The sequence below is a fragment of the Equus caballus genome, chromosome 2 (genome assembly GCF_041296265.1).
Source record: "Equus caballus isolate H_3958 breed thoroughbred chromosome 2, TB-T2T, whole genome shotgun sequence".
NCBI lineage: Eukaryota > Metazoa > Chordata > Mammalia > Perissodactyla > Equidae > Equus > Equus caballus.
In genome coordinates, this window is record NC_091685.1 from 39,078,464 (window position 1) to 39,095,943 (window position 17,480).

At 54.1% G+C, this 17,480-nt stretch overlaps 1 protein-coding gene across 1 annotated transcript in view; it reads left to right on the forward strand.

Annotated features, from left to right (window-relative positions):
• Positions 1–1,561, forward strand: part of LRRC38 (leucine rich repeat containing 38) — a 32,860-nt gene extending 31,299 nt beyond the window's left edge. Inside the window, exon 2 of the mRNA XM_005607615.3 lies at positions 83–1,561. Within this exon, the coding sequence (XP_005607672.3) occupies positions 83–336 (254 nt within the window). The 3' untranslated portion in view covers positions 337–1,561. The remainder of the gene's footprint in view (positions 1–82) is intronic.
• The last annotated feature ends 15,919 nt before the right edge of the window (positions 1,562–17,480 follow it).

The window sequence follows — 17,480 nt, forward strand, 5'->3', positions numbered from 1 at the left end:
GTCAGCACTTGCCTTGCGAGCTTGTGGGCCACCCTGTGCGGCAGCCTAACCCTCTCTCTCGCCCTGCCCACCTTCTCTGCAGGCCTCGACGAGATCCAGTGCTCCCTGCCCGTGGAGAACAGGAGGGTATTCCTGCACGAGCTGTCGGAGGCCAGCTTCAGCGAGTGCAAGTTCAGCCTCTCACTCACAGACCTGTTCATCATCATCTTCTCCGGCGTGGCCGTGTCCATCGCTGCCATCATCTCCAGCTTCTTTCTGGCCACCGTGGTGCAATGCTTCCAGAGGTGCACCCCCAACAAAGACCCCGAGGACGAAGAGGACGACGAGGAGGACTGAGCCGCCCCCTCCCATTCCTCGCTTTCCAGAACCCAAGCCATCGGCTCCCCTCCAAGAAGAGAGGGACGTACTGAGAGGGGAGAAGAACCGGCCACCCACAGTGCCCAGAGCACAGAGCCGCACCTGCTCCATGCCCTGCACCCCGGGCGTGCCTGCTGGGAGCTCCGATCTCAGAGTTTGGAATCCAGAGTGGAGCGGCCCAGGAAGGATCCCTGGAGGAGAGCCGGCTCTCGGCGGGAGGGGTGTGTGGGGAGAAGATGGCTGAGTGCCGCTTCCTAGCCGACAGGTGAAAACCAGCCCAGGGCACGTGCAGACCTCAGCTCGCCCACAAAGATGATTTTGTGCCGTCCGTTCTCTGACCTGTTCTGGGAGACCTGGCAGCATCTCCTTCCTGCCAAGTGGCAGCAGCTCAGACAGCGGGGACTCGAGTGCGGGTCCCCCTCCCTGGAAGCAGGACTTCTGCTCCTCTGGAACAGGCTTCCGCAACCTTGGGATGTTACGCAAAGAACAAACCCACGTCTGGCTAAAACGGCGCCGAGGAAGAAGCTAAGAAGTGGCCGAAGGACGTTTGCTGTTACATGTTGGTGACAGAGTTGGGAAAACTTTCGTTGACAGAACTCAAACCCTGATCCTTCTCCTAATGGTGGCAACTCGTGGAGGAAGGAGGGGCGTTCTATACAATCCCGATGCCGTCTGCTCTTCCCTCTGAGGGACAACCAAGTCACTTCCCCTCCCGTCCCGCAGCCCCTCACCTCCCACCCGTTCAGAGTCCCTCCTCAGCGACATGAGGCCTGCTGTTCCCTGTGCTGGCACCGTTCCAGACGTGTCGTCTCCAGAACTTGCAGGAAACTTTCCTGGAGGCCAGGATTCCAAAAAGCAGGTTGCGTCGGCCCACCAAAATGTTAAAAAAAGAAAACATACGAACTAGGACTTGGCCTCAGAGAACCCTCCATCGGCGGCCTCGGGGGCTGTGTGACATTTCTTTGGCGCACAGGCTGTGACAGGCAGTGTTTTCCAGGCTGTGGAATGCAGCTCTTTGGTTCAGAGACAATGTGAGACAAACAGTGTCGTGCACCCAGCGGGTTTATGCAAGATGGCAGGAGTTAGCCGCGTTGGACCTCGCTGGGGACTGATGCCTAGACCAGGGGCTTGGGGGAGGCTCCTGGGATATTTCCGGGAATCAACTCTCCATCATTTCTCGTAATACATCCCTTATGTTTCCTTCCTTCTTTGCTCCCTTCCATCTTTGCTTCCAGAAGGGTTATCTGAGTGCTTGCTAAGTGTCAGGCACTGGTCCAGACGCTGCAGATATGCACTGAATAAGACAGGCAGGGCCTCTGCTCGCCTGGGGCTCGTCTTCTTATGGGGGGAACATAAAACAGACAAGTGAACAAATCCCATCACAGGTAGTGATAAGCACCATGAAGGAAATAAATGAGGTCCTGTGACCCAGAGTAACTGGTCGGAGCCACTCCAGAGTGGGTAGTTGGGTGTATTGGCCAGAGTTCTCTAGAGAAACAAAACCAGTAGGAGATATGTATATTCTAGAGAGGGAGGGAGGGAGAGGGAGAGAGAAAGAGAAAGAGAGGGAGAGAGAGAGCGAGAGCGTATAAGAAATTGGTTCACATGATCATGGAAGCTGAGTGCTCCCGTGATCTGCGGTTGGCCGGCTGGAGACCCAAGGAAAGCAGGTGATATAGTCCCACTCTGAGTCCGAAGGCCTGAGAACTGGGAGAGCCAATGGTTAAGTTCCAGTCTGAGGACAGAAGACCCAGATCCAGCAGTCGGGCAGAGAGAAAGTGAATTCCCCCTCCCCCCATCTTTTCGTTCTGTTCGGGCCTCCAGCAGGTTGGATGGTGCCCACCCAGGTGGCAGAGGGCCGTCTGCTCTCCTCGATCTACAGATTCGAATGCTAATCTCATCCAGAAGCACCCTCACAGACACACCCAGAAATAATGTTTAACCAGCCATCTGGGCACCCCGTGACCCAGTCAAGTTGACGCAGAAAATCAGCCATCACCTCGGGGAAGGGCTCTGATTGGCCGGCTTCGAACTGCATCCTGCCTCCTGCTCTCACCTCCCTGCCACCTCCCTCCCTCCCTCCTTTCCTCCTCTTCCACTCTCTTTCTCTCCTTACCCTCTGTCCTTGAGGAGACTCTCCGTCACCCCTTCTAGCCCCCAGCCTTGTGGGCTCCAGTGGCGGAGACCTCAGGCTCAGAGGGGCTGACCTCTCACGGAGTCACCAGGCAGGTGGAGAAGCGGGCAGCGTCTTCCCAGACTCCATGGCAACCTCAGCACCCAAGGGGCCACCTCCGTGGGCTCTACCTTCAGTGCAGATAACGCTTCCCTTGAGGCAACAATAGGGGCAAATGGAAATTGCTCGTCATGACCCGCTAGATGCTGCTCGAACTCCTGTCTGAAGTTCCAGCCATTATTTGCACCTTATTATGAATGAAGATATTCAGTCAGGCGAGAACTTCCCTGACATGGGGCCACAGGAGGGAAGATAGAAAAGATCACAGAGGAGGGCCAAGGGCTCAGAGGCTGGAGTTTGTGACACAAAACAGTCTAAGGCCAGCACCTGCCCAGCCTGGCCACAGACTGCACTGAGCCTTGTATAGGGTGGGAAGTGCTGCCTCTTGTCAGTCTCCCATCCCCACTCCCAGGACCATCCTACTGGGGACACAATTAAAGCCCTGGATCCAGCTGGACCCCGCCAAAGTCACAATGCGTTTCTCTGAGAATCTCGGGGAGATGGTGCCCCAGGCTGTGGAAATAGCGCCAGATCCTTGTTCTAATGGGTTCCGGGGAATGCATTCCCTCTTAATGAGTTTATTTTATTCCTTCCATCCATCTCAAGTGATTCAATCTGGCCAGTGGGCTCAGCTGTTTGCTCAGAAGGCACAAGCCCTGCACAGTGTAGGGGCCAGTGGTCATTTACGGAATGAATGAGTGAGTGGGGGAGGGGGTGACCCAGGGCTTGCTGGGTGCCAGTCAACCATCATTTCTGTCGGCCGCACCCCAGAGTTTGGGAACAAGCACGATTCTGGGGAAGAAGAGCTTTAAAACAGTGCCAGTTGAAATAGTCACTGCCTGGATATAAAGTCCCAGTGAAACACTGGGGATGTTGGGGACATGAGGGACATCTGCCATCAAGCCCGAGAAAACACACTGACCAGGAGCCACAGCTCAGCCGGGCAAATGCCCTTTGAGAAGTGGCATCGCACAAACAGTAGGCGATGATTTAGTGCTCCCTGCTTGCCATAGGGTCTCCAGCGATTATTGACAACAAGGACAATGCCGCATGCCAGTTGAGGGCCTCCTCTGCACCAGAATCTCCACTGTGTCATTTGGTGTCATTTGTCACGCCCCCAGAGTCACTCTCATCACACTGTCCCATGTTATTTTCTGCACAGTACGTGCCACGGTGTAAAATCATCCCGCTTGTTGTTCACGTGGTTATCGGCCACCTCTCTGGGCTCGCATGCGAGTTCCCCAAGGGCAGGAACCCAACCGTTTGTGTCCCCGGTGTTTGGAGCAGTACCTGGCACACAGGAGTGGCACAGCCAATATGCATATTTGTTGAAAGAGCAAACCAGTGAATTCCAGGCACCGTACCAGAAACTCTACAGACCCAAGCTCTGCTGAAGCATCCCCACGACTCCAGGCGAGAGCCGCTCTATCCCAGTTTTGTAGAGGAGGAAACCAAGGCTCAGAGAGGGTGAGTAGATGACAGGATGCAGCACAGCCAGAACAGGCTCGCGGCTGTTGGAACAGATTCCAAAGCCCGTCTTCCCAGTTATGATAATAGCTCATGTGTGTCGAGGGCACTCTCTGTGCTAGACGCTGAACCACGCCCATTATGCAACTCCTGAACCCTGGAAGGCAGTGTAGGTGTCAGGGTTCTCCAGAGAAATATACATATAAACTGTAGAAAGAAATTTATTTTGAGGAATTGGCTCATGTGATTGTGGAGGCTTAGAAGTCCAAAATCTGCGGGGTGGGCTGGCAGGCTGGAAAGCCAGGGAAGCGCCGATGTTGCAGCTCACATCTGGAGGCCGTCTGCCGCACAGTTTCCTCCTGCTTGGGGGAGCTCAGTCTTTTGGTCCATTAAGGCCTTCAACTGATTGGATGAGGCCCACCCACATTAGGGAGGGCAGTCTGCTTTACTCAAAGTCCACTTGTTTAAATGTTAATCTCATCTAAAAACATCCTCATAGAAACATCCAGAATAAGGTTTGACCATACATCTGGGCACCATGGCCCAGCCAACTTGACACATAAACCATCACAGGCAGGTACCGTTATCACTTCCGCTTTATGGATCCATCACTTCCACGTGGCCGATGAGAGAACTGGTTTGGCCCTGGGAGTGACGTGCCCAGGAGGGGCACAGCTGGTAAGTGATGGAGTGGGATTTGGCTACAGATGCTCTGACCACTGCATACCCTCTCTCTACCCAACTGCATTTCCTTCTCAGGCCAGCAGGAGCAGGCCTGGCAGCGACAGCGTGGAGTGGCACATTTCTTCAGGCTATGTGCTGGGCTCCAGGAAGAGCAGCCTGCACCTGCTGGCTGCATCCAGGATGAGTTTATTTTAAGCCTCAAATCCAACATCTTAGACCCCTTCGGAAGAGTCAAAACCACTAAAATATCTTGTCTCACTGCCTTGCTCTCCCTAAGATCTGATGACCAGAGGATTCTGGCAGCATCACAAATGAATTCATCTTATTGTGATGACAACGGGTGCCACGGGTATAACCCTGGGACCTGGGCAGGGGGCCCTTCTCTTGGGTCTAGCGCTTAAGAGGGCCTTGTTCTGGTCCTCCTCCAGCTGCCCTCTTCCCCCTGGGGTAAAGAATCTGTGGGGCCATGGGCACACACCTACCCAGAACCAGCGCTCTCTTCTAGAATGTTCTCTGGGTACTCAGGACCACAGAATTCCCTGCACAACAGACCCCAAGCTCGGGGGTCGGCCTCTTCCCAGCATCCCTCCTCTGAGACACTGAGTGGCCAGGTAGTGGATGTTGGTGGCGGATGTGAATAGAGGTCAGACGTGTAGTCTGGGTGTCCATGTAGGTGTGCGCAAGACCCCTAGAGGCTCAGGCTGAAGCCAGGGCTGGGAAGAGAAAGGGGGAGTCTTTGATGGCTCAGCTTTCTCGACATGGCCATATTCTGGTGCAGATTTCCAAGAATTCAAGAATCATCATTTAAACTTGGTCTTGCAAGACCTTAAGAAGGTATTGCTGTCAAGGTAGCTGGGTGGCACATTTAACAGTTTATCTTCATTTATGACTTGTGAATGTTTAGATACGGGTGTGTGGAGAGTATTTATACTCTTCTCCTGGTTTCCTAGATGTTACAGATAGGCTTGGGTACCACAGCAGGGTCCGAAGGGCAGCCACACACCCCGGCTCTGGCCTTAGGACCGGATACTGCTGCTGCCCTGTGGGGCTGGTCCACAGGGGCCTGTATACAGAAAAGCTGAAAGATGCACCCACACCATCACTTCCCCCCACGATAGAGAAGGGTCTGCCTTGAACCTCCATGCCTCCCCCGCCTCCTCCTCTTCCCTGTCCTCCTCCTCCTGCCCCCACACCGTCCCTCCAGGCTCAGATGGCCCAAGTCACAGGTGCAGTCAGCGGCTGGGGGCCATGGTTTTTCCAACACTGTTAAATTTAACTGAACCCTGGAGCACATCACGGCTCTGAGTCTCCTTCACGTCGCGCCACCACCAGCTGAGCCAGCCGCCAGCCTTGAGCCTTGGCCATAAAGTCCTTTTTAGTGGCCTCTAGTGGCCTTGAGCATTAAGTAATTTATTATTTGCAAAGTGGTCTATTCAGCCTTGTATGGTGAAACCTCCCCAAAGCAGATCCCTGTGGGTTTCATTTGCCTGCAACCAACAAGGTGGCTGTGTTCTTCAAGACCCCAGGCTAATAAACACATGTCCTCGCTTTAAATTGTTTTTCCACGGAAAAGATTTTTGAAAAACGAAAAAGAACACTGTTCTCTGCTGTTTGCAAATGCGATCCATTTTTTAAAAACACACCTTTGCAGGGTGTAAGTGAGTTATTATATTTTGGCCTTGCAAGAAATACAATGAGCTCTTCTGGTAAAACCTCACCGCCGTGTTCAGGACCGTTAGTCGTGAACTCGCTTGCCCTGTGGGGTTCCGCTGGTACCCGAGCTGGGCGTCGGTTTTCCAAGAATCGTTCTTTCAGGCTTTGCCTCTCAGTACAGAGACGCCGTCCCCATCTGAGCCTCTGACTGCGAATAATGGGAGTGAAGCAACCGTGCGTCAACCGGTCTCAAAAGGAGCCCTCGAGGGTGGAGGGACAGCCTCTAGTGGAGTGTCCACTGTGTCCTCATAGCCAAGTGCCCTCAGCTGTGCCGTGGACCCTCTTGGAACCGCCAGCCCTCCCCCGTGAACAGAGTAACACCGACTTCTTGGCAGAGTTGACGAGAGCACAATAAAATAATGGGAGGGAACGCCCACTCAGTGCCTGGCACAGAGGCACGCCCCGCAAACCTGGTCCCTTCCCTCATCCGTCAGAGTCCTAGCGGTGCCTCCCCGAGCACGCACAGGTGCACAGAGAGGGCGTCATCTCAAGAGAACTGTGGAATCAGAGCTTGACTCCCAGCACCAGATGACGGGAGCCGGAAGCCAGCGGTCCAAAGACCTCTGGCATGGAATGAAGGAGCTCAGTTCTCATCCTGCCATTATGTAATCGGGCCCCAGCCCCACTGCTAGTGGCCTGTCTGACCCAGCTGGCTTTGGGTGCTCAGGAGTCTGCATACACATCAGAGGCCGCCTTTACACGTGTAACCCGCACGTCCCTGGGCTCCTCTCACCAGGAATACAAATGAGGCCATATGAATACACAAGTTATGTTGTCCTGGTGGAGCCCACCTGCCTGACCGCAAGTGAGTAAAAGTGACTCTCTGCCCATCCCCCAACCCACCGGCAGCAGGTACGTGTGGGCATGGGGAGTCCCTCTCAGGCTTAAAACCCAGTCTGAACTGGCCTCCGCTGAACGTCCATCGTGTCTGCTGAGGGTTCTCCCTTGCCCTGGGCAGTGGGTCCTCCACCCACCTGGCTGTGGCTCCTTGGGAGACCCCGTGCCTGCCCTGCCAGGTGTTGAATCCCAGACCACCTTCCCTGAGGTGCTCCCACAGGTGACCTGCCTTCAGCCCCACACGCCCGGCAGAGCCACAGTGAGCTTCTCATGGAAATGGGGACGCCACCTCTGTGAGGTCAGACTAGTCCCTAGGCCAGGCCCAGAATCTGACCCCTCACACCCTCCCGGTTTCCCCATCTCTTGGGCTTTCCCTGAACACCAAGGCCTCCCTTTGCCGGGCCTCCTTCCACTCGGGTCTGTCAGCGTGAGCGGATCGATTCCTGGGCGGGCCTGCCAGCACCTGCAGCCACGGCAGCCGAGCCAGGGGCGGCTCCGGCGGGGTGGGATGTGGACGTCGATGCCGTTCAGCACCTCTGTCCCCTCCGGCTTGATGGGGGAGGCTGCAGGGTTCTGCTGAGACTGGGGGAAGCTGTGGGCTCCACATAGTCTTACGAGCTGCCTGGGAAGGAGAGAAATGCAGGAGTGGGACGTCCCCAACGTGGGGCTCTGAGAGGCACCATGAACGTCTCCCCCTGCCCCACCCCGCGGTATCCTCTGTCCCCAGAGATGCCCTCTAGACTATAAGCTCCATGAGGTTGGAGCCATCACTAAACACCAACCCCTGCCCAGGCCTGGCAGACAGGAGCCCCCAGTTGTCACGTCAGTGGAGGAACACGTCTGAAGAGGGCCTTCCTTAAGGGATGGGGTCCAAGGGAGCCAGGAGGCAGGGCAGAGTCCAGGCAGGGCGCCACGCCAGCTTACTGCAGTTGACCCACGACCCCTGAAATGGTTTTAACAGAGTATCTGGGAGCTGTATTTCTGGAGTATTAAAATAGCAGAGTAATAAACCATTCAAGCAGAATACCAGAGTATTCACATTCTACCTGAGTATTTGGGGGGCGGCTGAGCGGGGCCTGCTGCTCACCTGGCTGGCCCTGAGGCTGGTCATGCTGCTGTGAGAGGTCCCGAGCTTTACCTCCCTGCTTCGGCCCCATCCCCATCATGCACACCCTTCAGCCCCTCAGCACTCCTTCAGCTCCCCACACAGGCCTCGCTTGGTCCAGCCCGAGGGCCCTTGCAGCTGGCTGTCCCCTCTGCCTGGGCTGCGCTTTCCTAGATCTTTGCTCCTTCTTGTCATTCAGGTCTCAGCTCAAAGGTCACCTTCCCAAAGAGGCCTTCCTGCCCATCCCAGCTAAAGAACCCTCCCCCACCCTCTGAGCATCATCCCCCTGTTCCATTCTCTTCACGTTGCACATCTCTGTGTGTGCTTCTTGGGCTTTGTTTGCTTGCTTGTGTCCCTTCCCCTCTAGATTGTAAGCTGTAAGAGCAAGATCCATGCCTGTCTTTACCCTGTATGCCCAGAGCCGAGACCTGTTGTGGGCTTGGCAAGAGCCTGATAAATATTTGCGAAGTGGATAGATGAGGTGGGTGGGTGGGTGGATGGGTGGATGGATGGATAGGTGGGTGGATAGGTGCATGGATGGATGCATGGGTGGATGCACAGATGGATGGATAGGTGGGTGGATGGGTAAATAGATGGATGGGTGGGCAGATGGATAGATGGATGGATGGAAAATTTTATACCCTTTCCAAGGACTTGAAAGCCACACGTAACGTGTGAGGAATACAACCAAGGAAGGATTTACAACTCATACTGAGTACGTTAAAGGAAAATGCCTCTTCACCTTGCAGAGGTCACAGTTCTGAGCCCAGGGCCACAGCCGTGTCAGGAAACATTTGTGGCGGTGTCTTCCTTATCAGCTGCCCATCTTTGCTGTAGTGCAGGAGCCTTCCCTGCTGCGGGGTGTGGCTGTGGGTTACAGATGCAAACCCCCAGACTTCGCACCTTGCCTTTCGTCTGAGAGCCCAGGAGGACAAGCCCCTGTCAGATCACCATGTCCTGTTAGGCACTAGTGGCCACATCCTCTCCTCTGAGCCTCCCCTCCCCCTGCTCTCCTCTCCATGGCACCGCCAGGCTTGGCATCGGCCGCTGCGTACTGAGCGATTTCCATTCCGACCATCTGACCCCTAATTACTTCTGTTAATTACTTGGACAGGCTTTCCCTGCAAAAAGGGCTTAAACCCGGGGTGGGGGTTGGCGAGAAGGGGATGTTCTTCACCTGTCCTTGTCCGCCACCTGCCTCTGGAGGGAGGAGACTGTGCACCATCCAGGTTATTGAATTTTCCAAAGATTTGCTCTCAACGGAGGTCAGTCTGTCACTTTGATGAGTTCTCTCTAAGAGCTTATTCTTTCGCTAATCTTGAATTTTCTAAAGTGCCTGATTGCTTGTTGGGAGAAACAAGTGGCATAGCAGGAGAGGGAGGGGCGAGCGCCCCTTCATCAGTGCAATGTGGAATTAACCGCCTCAATGATTTCTAGTCCCCTGCTGACTCCTACATCCAAGAAAAGGCCAGCACAGAGCCGCGCAGCCCAGTACGGAAGTCCAAGTGGGCCACAAATGCCTGCAGCTCCCATGCCCCTCAAGCTGTCATCTCATGGATCACAACACCCCTCCCAGTTCTAAGGCGAGTGAAACCGCCTCACAGGTTCTCTGGGTTTGCGCTTTCCCCTCATTTCCCCCATCTGTTCTGCCTAAATCCTCCTTGTCCTGGACGCTTCTGACTTTGGACTCACTCAGTCACTCCTTCACTCATTCAGTATTTGTTAGGAATTCACCCTTGCCTGGCCCTGGTCACACTGCAGCACACGACAAACACAGACTCCAGCCACAAGCAGTTTTCCACCAGAGAAACAAGGAGAACAAGTGATCACAACGATGTGATGAGTTAGGAGATGCCTGGGGAGCCCAGAGGGGGGCCAGCTCCGCGTGAGGGCCAGAGAAAGGGTCCCTATGAGACCCAGCGACCCTGTGCAAACCCCGGCACCGGGAGACAAGCAGACTCCGGCAGGGCTGCTAGCAGGGGACCCCAGCCCCCCATGAAATGCCTGTCTGCGAACGCTCAACGCCGCCAGGAGAATTTACTGTTTGCTCCAGCAGGCACCTGACAAGAGGCCGGTCCCAACCACCCTTTCTTAGAGATTCACTAAGAGGGGCTCACAGCTCAACCTCTGGCCCTTTGAGGTGCGTATGTCTGTCTGACAGCTCAGGAGGGCCTTTCTCAAGGCCCTGAAAGCCACTCCTTTGAAATGTAATCTCAGCAGGTGGGACCCCAGTCTCCAGTCTCTGTGGAAAGAAGCTGAGCTTCCGGGATCACCAGCCGGCAAGCACGGCGGGCCTAACCGCTGTGCACTGACCAGCTGACCACTGACGAACACAGCGTCATTCTTCGCTTCCCTGACTCTGTTGAGGCCCCACCTTCCCCCGCCCCATTCTCCCTGTGAAACACCTAGTCACCGCCATACAGTGGGAATGGATCTCTGCTCTTTTCCTACTGTCAGTAGTTGCTGTATAAAATCTGTTTTCACCACTTGAACTAAGGGCTGTGCCTGTCTTTGACTCTGTGGAAGCGACTGGAATCTGAAGCTGGAAAGGTGCACAGTAGTTACCAGGCTAAGTGGGTGGGGATGGGGCAAGCGGGTGGGGGGAGAATGTTCTAGGCAGAGAATAGGGGAGAAATCAAAGAGGCTTAGAGGGGCTGCTGATGGAAAAGGGGATGAGGGCTTGTCCGTCCTAACCCTTGGTAGGCACAGCCTGACCCTCCATCTCCAGGGAGGGGCTCCAGTGCTAACCGAAGTTTCTCCTGCACCCATCCAGCCTGCTTCCCTCCCCCTGGTCACCCTGCCCAGCTGGCGCTCAGCCTGCCCTGCCACCTCCCTGCTGGGCCAGTTTGGGCTGCCCAGCCCTCTCTGGAGATCAAGAGGATGCTGCTGGCCTATGGCTTCTTTTCTCCCATTTAAAAAGGTGGAGGGGCTGGCCCCGTGGCCGAGTGGTTGAGTTCGCGCGCTCCACTGCAGGCAGTCCAGTGTTTCATTGGTTCGAATCCTGGGCGCGGACATGGCACTGCTCATCAAACCACGCTGAGGCAGCGTCCCACATGCCACAACTAGAAGGACCCACAACAAAGAATATACAACTATGTACTGGGGGGCTTTGGGGAGAAAAAGGAAAAAAATTTAAAAAATCTTTGGAAAAAAATGAAAAAAATAAAAATAAAAAGGTGGAGATATAATTCACATACCATAAAGTTCAGCCTTTTAAAGCGCAACAGCGGTCACAGTATATTCACAAGGTTGTGCAACCATCACTACTATCTAATTCCGGAACATTTCATCATCACAAAAAGAAACTCCATTCCTCTTAGCGGCCACTCCCTGTTCCCCCTTCCACCAGCCCCTGCAGCCACTAATCTGCTTTCTGTGTCTATGGATTTGCCTATTCTGGACATTTCGGCTAAGTGGAGCCATGCAATATGTGGCCTTTGGTGTCTGGCTTATTCTACTCAGCGTAATGCTTTCAAGGTTCATCCATGTTGTAGCCTAGATCAATATCAGTATTTGTTTTTTATGGCTGGAAAATATTCCATTACTTTGGAGTAATGGATACTCCACGTTTGCCCATTCGTCAATTGACGGACACTTGGATTGTTTCCACTCTTTGGCTACTGTGAATGATGCTGCTATGAAAGTTCGTGTACATATGTTTTTTATGAACATATATTTTCAGTTCTTTTGGATGTATACATGGAAGTGGAATGGCTGGGTCATATGGTGACCCTGTTTGACTTTTTGAGGAAGTGCCAAACTGTTTGCAAAGTGACTGTACCATTTTCCATCCTACCAGCAACGTACAAGGGTTCCAGTCTCTCCATATCCTCACCAACACTTGTTATTGTCTGTCTTTTTTATTTTAGCTGTCCCTGTGGGTGTGAAGTGGTGCATGGCTTCTCATCCCATCTTTCCACTCACCCCTTCTCCGATTCTGGCCTTGACTATATGAGTGGTACCGCTCTCCTTTCTAGTTGCTCTTGGGGTCTGGTAAGAAACCCTCATGAGTTGATGAGAACACCTCAAATCCAGGATTTGTAACTGCTGCTCTTTTCTGTGTCACCTGGAGAAACCCCTTTGCCAAGGCAGACAGCCGAGAGTGGCCTGTGTCCATGTGCGAGGATGTGAGCCCGGGTTCTTTCACATAAAATGTGCTCAGTGAGGCTGAGCTCCAGAACCTTCCAGCTGCAGCATTTCCCATCCTCACTGCCACAAGCTGTCTTTGGAAACGGAGTCCACACTCCGGAAGATAGGTGCGTGCCTGCGGAAGGGAGGGACAAGTTCTCAGAAGACCTGCTTTGACTCAGCATGTGAAGGGCGTTGTTTTCAGGAGGGCCGGGCTTGGGGCAACGAGCAGCCTGGTCCCGGCCAGGAGTCCTGTCTAGAACCTTCAGGGCTCTTCCTCCCCCGCAGCTCTCCCCTCTCACCAGATGGCAGACCCTCTTGCTGGAAGGAAGCTCCAACGGCAGGAGCTGGAGCAAATGATGGCTCTCATTCAACATCCCCGCTAGAAAGGTGTTCACTTGCCTCCTGTAAGGGCAGCCATGTTGCCTGGTAAAAGGAGGTTCTCGTCACTGAAATGGCTGGAGTGGAGGCACACACTGGGCCAGGTGCCTGGAGGCCTGAGCGGGGGGATGCGGTTTCCAGTTGAGCTTTGTCCATCCCCCACTCCTGGGGGCTGGTCCAACAGCCACCGCTGTAGCCGGCTCTGGCGGGCAGCTGAAGCCACCTCCTGGGAGTTATACTGCTCTCCCGACGGTGGTGTGTTAGCACAATGGCTTACCAAAAAATGTCCCTGATTTGTAGCATTTGTCAATTTCCATAGTGTAAATATTTCCCTCCTTGGCCAATTTCAAGCCACCAACATAATGTCACTGAACGCAGACTGGGAAGAGATGTGCACCATCGGGCTCACCAGCTGAGCCCTCCTCCCATGGTCCCCCAGGCCAACAGCCAGTGACGGATGGGGGCGGCTACTCAGGGGGACCAAAGCCCCCCTCCTTTGCCTCAAGGTAGGACAGGCCTGGGGGACAATTCCAGGGCTCTCTGTAGGATGGTGCTAAAGCTGGGCTCCTCCTGAAACCGCGGTCTTACGTTCTTCCTTCCACCCCCTCACTCCCTTACTGTTTCTTCCAAGGGCTCGCGCTCAATACACCGCATGCCCACAGATCCCAGTCCCAGGCTCGGCTTCGAGGGGACCTGAACCCAGACAGGCCTCTCTGCCAAACAGTGGCCCCCAGCAGGCTCTGTCCTCAGTCAGCCAGTGGGTCTCCCCACCCACATGTGGGTTTCCTGCCAGTGGCGGGGAGGGAAGGCATGACCATCCCCCTGACATTTGTGAGGTGATCAGAACAGCCCTGTGCTAGGAAGCAGGAATCTGGCCTGGGGTCCTCACTCCACCACTGACCCTGCACAAGGCTCGTCTGCTCGGTCTTCCCAACTCTCACAAGGAGAAGGACGGGTGAAGACTCCATCAGCTCTAGAAGCTTTGCAACTCTTGGTGAGGCCCTCTCCTGGAAACTGGGATTCATTATGCCTGGTTTGGGGTGCTTCCTGTTTAACAAATGCCTCAGGAGAGCCTGTTGATGAGGTGAGTGTGGAAACCGTGGCTCTAGGCAGGCTTCTCAGCCTCAGCACCGTTGGCATTTGGGCTGGATCATTCTTTGTCACGGGGACTGTCCTGCACGTTGTAGGATGTTGAGCAGCATTCCTGGCCTCTACCCGCTAGATGCCACTAGCACCTCCCCAGTTGTGACAACCAAAAATGTCTCCAGACTCTGCCAAATGTCCCCAGGGGGCAAAATGGCCCCCCTCCCCACAGCCTCGCTCAAGATCCATGTGAACCTTGAAATGTCATGGCCACACATCAAACTATGGTAAAGAGACCATACGGATTAGGGCCCCGCAAACCTCTTTATACTTTAAAAACTCTGTTTACATTATATTTTTCAGGTATATTTGCATAGAAGTGTACAAATATACTTCCTTGTATTTTTCTTAAATGTATCATTATTATTACTTTTATTATGATAGTAAGCGGGGGATAGGAAAACTACGCCCAATTCCATCTCTGGGGACACATTAATTTTCCTCTTCCTCCCTCCCCTTCCAGTGCCCCTTCTTAACCACTGTCCTTAGACGGAGGCAGTTCCCTTTGAGTCCCTCTGTTTGTCCTCATGGCTGTTAGCTGAAGCTCCTGGAAGATCGAGGGAGACTCGAGGACTCAGGAGAGAGCTAGAGGTGGGAAAACAGGCAGGAGGAGCAGGAATGTTGGGGGAGAAGGCAAACCCACGGCCCCTGGGGGAGGAGCTCACGGCCAAACCAAATCAGGGCCACAGCACGTTCATCAGGTCCTAGCGAGTGGTGGGGTGCAAAGGTCCTTCGCATTCGGAGAGTGGGTGGAATCCCAGAGCTGAGTGCCCCCCAACCTTCGACAGACGTTGTTATAAGCAGTCGCTTTCATCCCGATAGCGTCCTTGAAAGCCAGACAGAGGAGTTTGGACTCACTATCACGTTATGCACTAGAGAGCCACGGAAAGTTCCTGAGCAAGGGCCTGGTGACACCAGTAACATTCTAAAAAGCAGGAAGGATGCTGACATCTGCTGAACTTACACGCTTTCTGATGCTGGTCCAGCTTACAGCAAGCTGCCTGACAATAACCCATGGGTAACTGGAGGAGATGCCAGGCTGCCCGTCGATGAGACAGAAGTCGTCGTGTAGCCAGTTGCTGGGAATTCCCTGGATGTCACGATCGTATTGCAGAGTCCATCCCCGTCCAGGACAGGCAGGGTTCAGGGGAGCAGGGTGCTCTCGGCAATGGGGTGCTAAGGGAGCAGGCAGCTTGTTACAGGTGGCAGGGCCGACGGGCGCTCCTGGTCAGTGTCTGTCTGGGCTGTGGCAGGTTGGCCGGTCCTCACTGTGGACAACGCCAGCTTTGTAACCTTGGCCCTGACATCCCAACCAGCACCTTCCAAGCGCTCGGATATATGGATGGGGCCCAGGGATTTTCTCCCATGTAAGGGAAGAATTTTCTCAGATTAACCAAAAACAGTAAGGCACAGATGGTGCTCCGGACAAGGCTTTGGAAGGAAATTCCGGCCTCCCCAGGTATATTCTCAATTCTGCTGAATCCTCTTGAGAGTCAGGAACAGGTTTCTTCAAACTGTCTTGGGGCAAAAGAATATTGTGGTGTAATCATAAGCCCCACCCCTGCCCCTTTTCTTCCTCCTTTCTTTCCTCATAATCTGCATTGCTTTTTTTTTTTTTTTTGAGGAAGATTAGCCATGAGCTAACTTCTGCCAATCTTCCTCTTTTTGCTGAGGAAGACTGGCCCTGAGCTAACATCTGTGCCCATCTTCCTCTACGTTATATGTCGGACTCCTGCCACAGCATGGCTTGATGAGTGATGTGTAGGTCCACACCCAGGATCCGAACCTGTGAACTCCAGGCCACTGAAGCAGGGCAACTTAACTTAACCACTTGGCCACGGGGCAGCCCCTGCTTATTTCTTATTGGTCTGAACTTGGGCACCAGGCCACAACTCCTTTAGGGGTGTCTGGAAAATTAAGTCATTTAGCCAGGGAGTCATGTGACCAATTAAAACTCCGTCGTTTTATTCACAAGCAAGAAAGGGAGAATGAGTATTGATAGGCAGTTAGAGGGCTCACATAAAGATGTTATCTGGGAAGTTCCATGCCCCACCCCAACTCCCCAATCTGTCTCAGGTGTGACCTGTGACTGGGGCTCTGAGCCGGGAACACACAAATTCGGTCAATCTTCTGTATTTTCTAATTTGGCCTACTCGCTAAAATTTATTTGTAACCCCAAACCAATACTCACGACACTCCTGCGGTAATTCACAGACGCGCCCATGCTCGGAGCGCGGAACAGTTGGAGTTGCCGGAGCGCGCACGTTCCCAGCTGGGGTCGAACAGGCGGCGCCCCGCCCTCAGGTCTCGGCCCTTGGGCCCCAAGCAAGGGTTCAAGGTCGGGTTAGTGCCACGGTGTTTGCATTTTTGCGCATTGTTGGTGAGTTCTCTGTTTAAAACGGCCCCTACGGCCTGCTGCGCCCGGAGGCTGCGGTGAGCTCGACGGGGACGCTGCGGTCCCCGGGCTCCGCCAGCAGCCATGCTGCCGGCCGGGAGCTCACTGCTGGTCAGTCAAGGACACACGTCAAACGACGCGTCCTTGATCAGAAATGTACGTTAAACAAGGTTTTGTACTCATCAGTTGACAAAAATGTGGTGAGCAGAGGCGCGAGGAGCCTAACCCTGCATGTCCCCCAGGGAACAAGGGTTCAGAATTCACCAGTTCAGTGTTTTGTCCACTTTATGGATCACTCCTACCAGGACTAATAAGACTTGAATACAGTGCACAGGCCATCTTGTTTAATCCTAGCCACACTCCTGTGAAGGAGGAGCCTTTAAGCGCGTTTGATAAATAGGAAGAAAATAGCTCAGAGAGGTTAAGTGGCTCCCCCAAAGCTGCACAGCCAGCAAGTGAACTTGAACTCAGTTCTGTCCAATCCGAGTTCTCCCTCTCATCCTGTCTGGGTTGAATAGAGAGAGCTGGAGTAAGTTCAAAAACCAGGATGGAGGTGGCAAGGTAGAGAATTCTGTTCAGAGAGGTCAAGCACGCAGCTCAGAGCCCCTTCTCCCACCCTCTCTGGCCCCACCCTCTGCCGAGGGGCCTCAGGGAAAGCGAGCAGGGCTGCTGGGGCCCCCAGGGCTGAGCTGCCGAGTGGACAGCCGGCTTGGGGCTGGCTCTGCTGTAATGATAGTTACACATAACCGAGAATTGATTGCCCCCAGCTCGCGCCCCGCTGTCTGCCTCGCAGAACACTGCAATCCATCTTTACACAAGGCTGGCAGCTGGCAGCCCCGCACCGCCCTCGGCCCCAGGTGCTGGCCAGCAGGTCCCCCCCACCAGCAGCTGCAGCAGAAAGAACAGAAAGACATCCGCCTCTGAAAGAACATGGAAACAGCAGACGGCGAATGCAGAAGGAGCTTATGTTGTTTCGGGTGGAAAAGAAGCCTCGCAGGAAACATTGAGGTAAAAGCAAAATGAGGATAGCTGAGGGC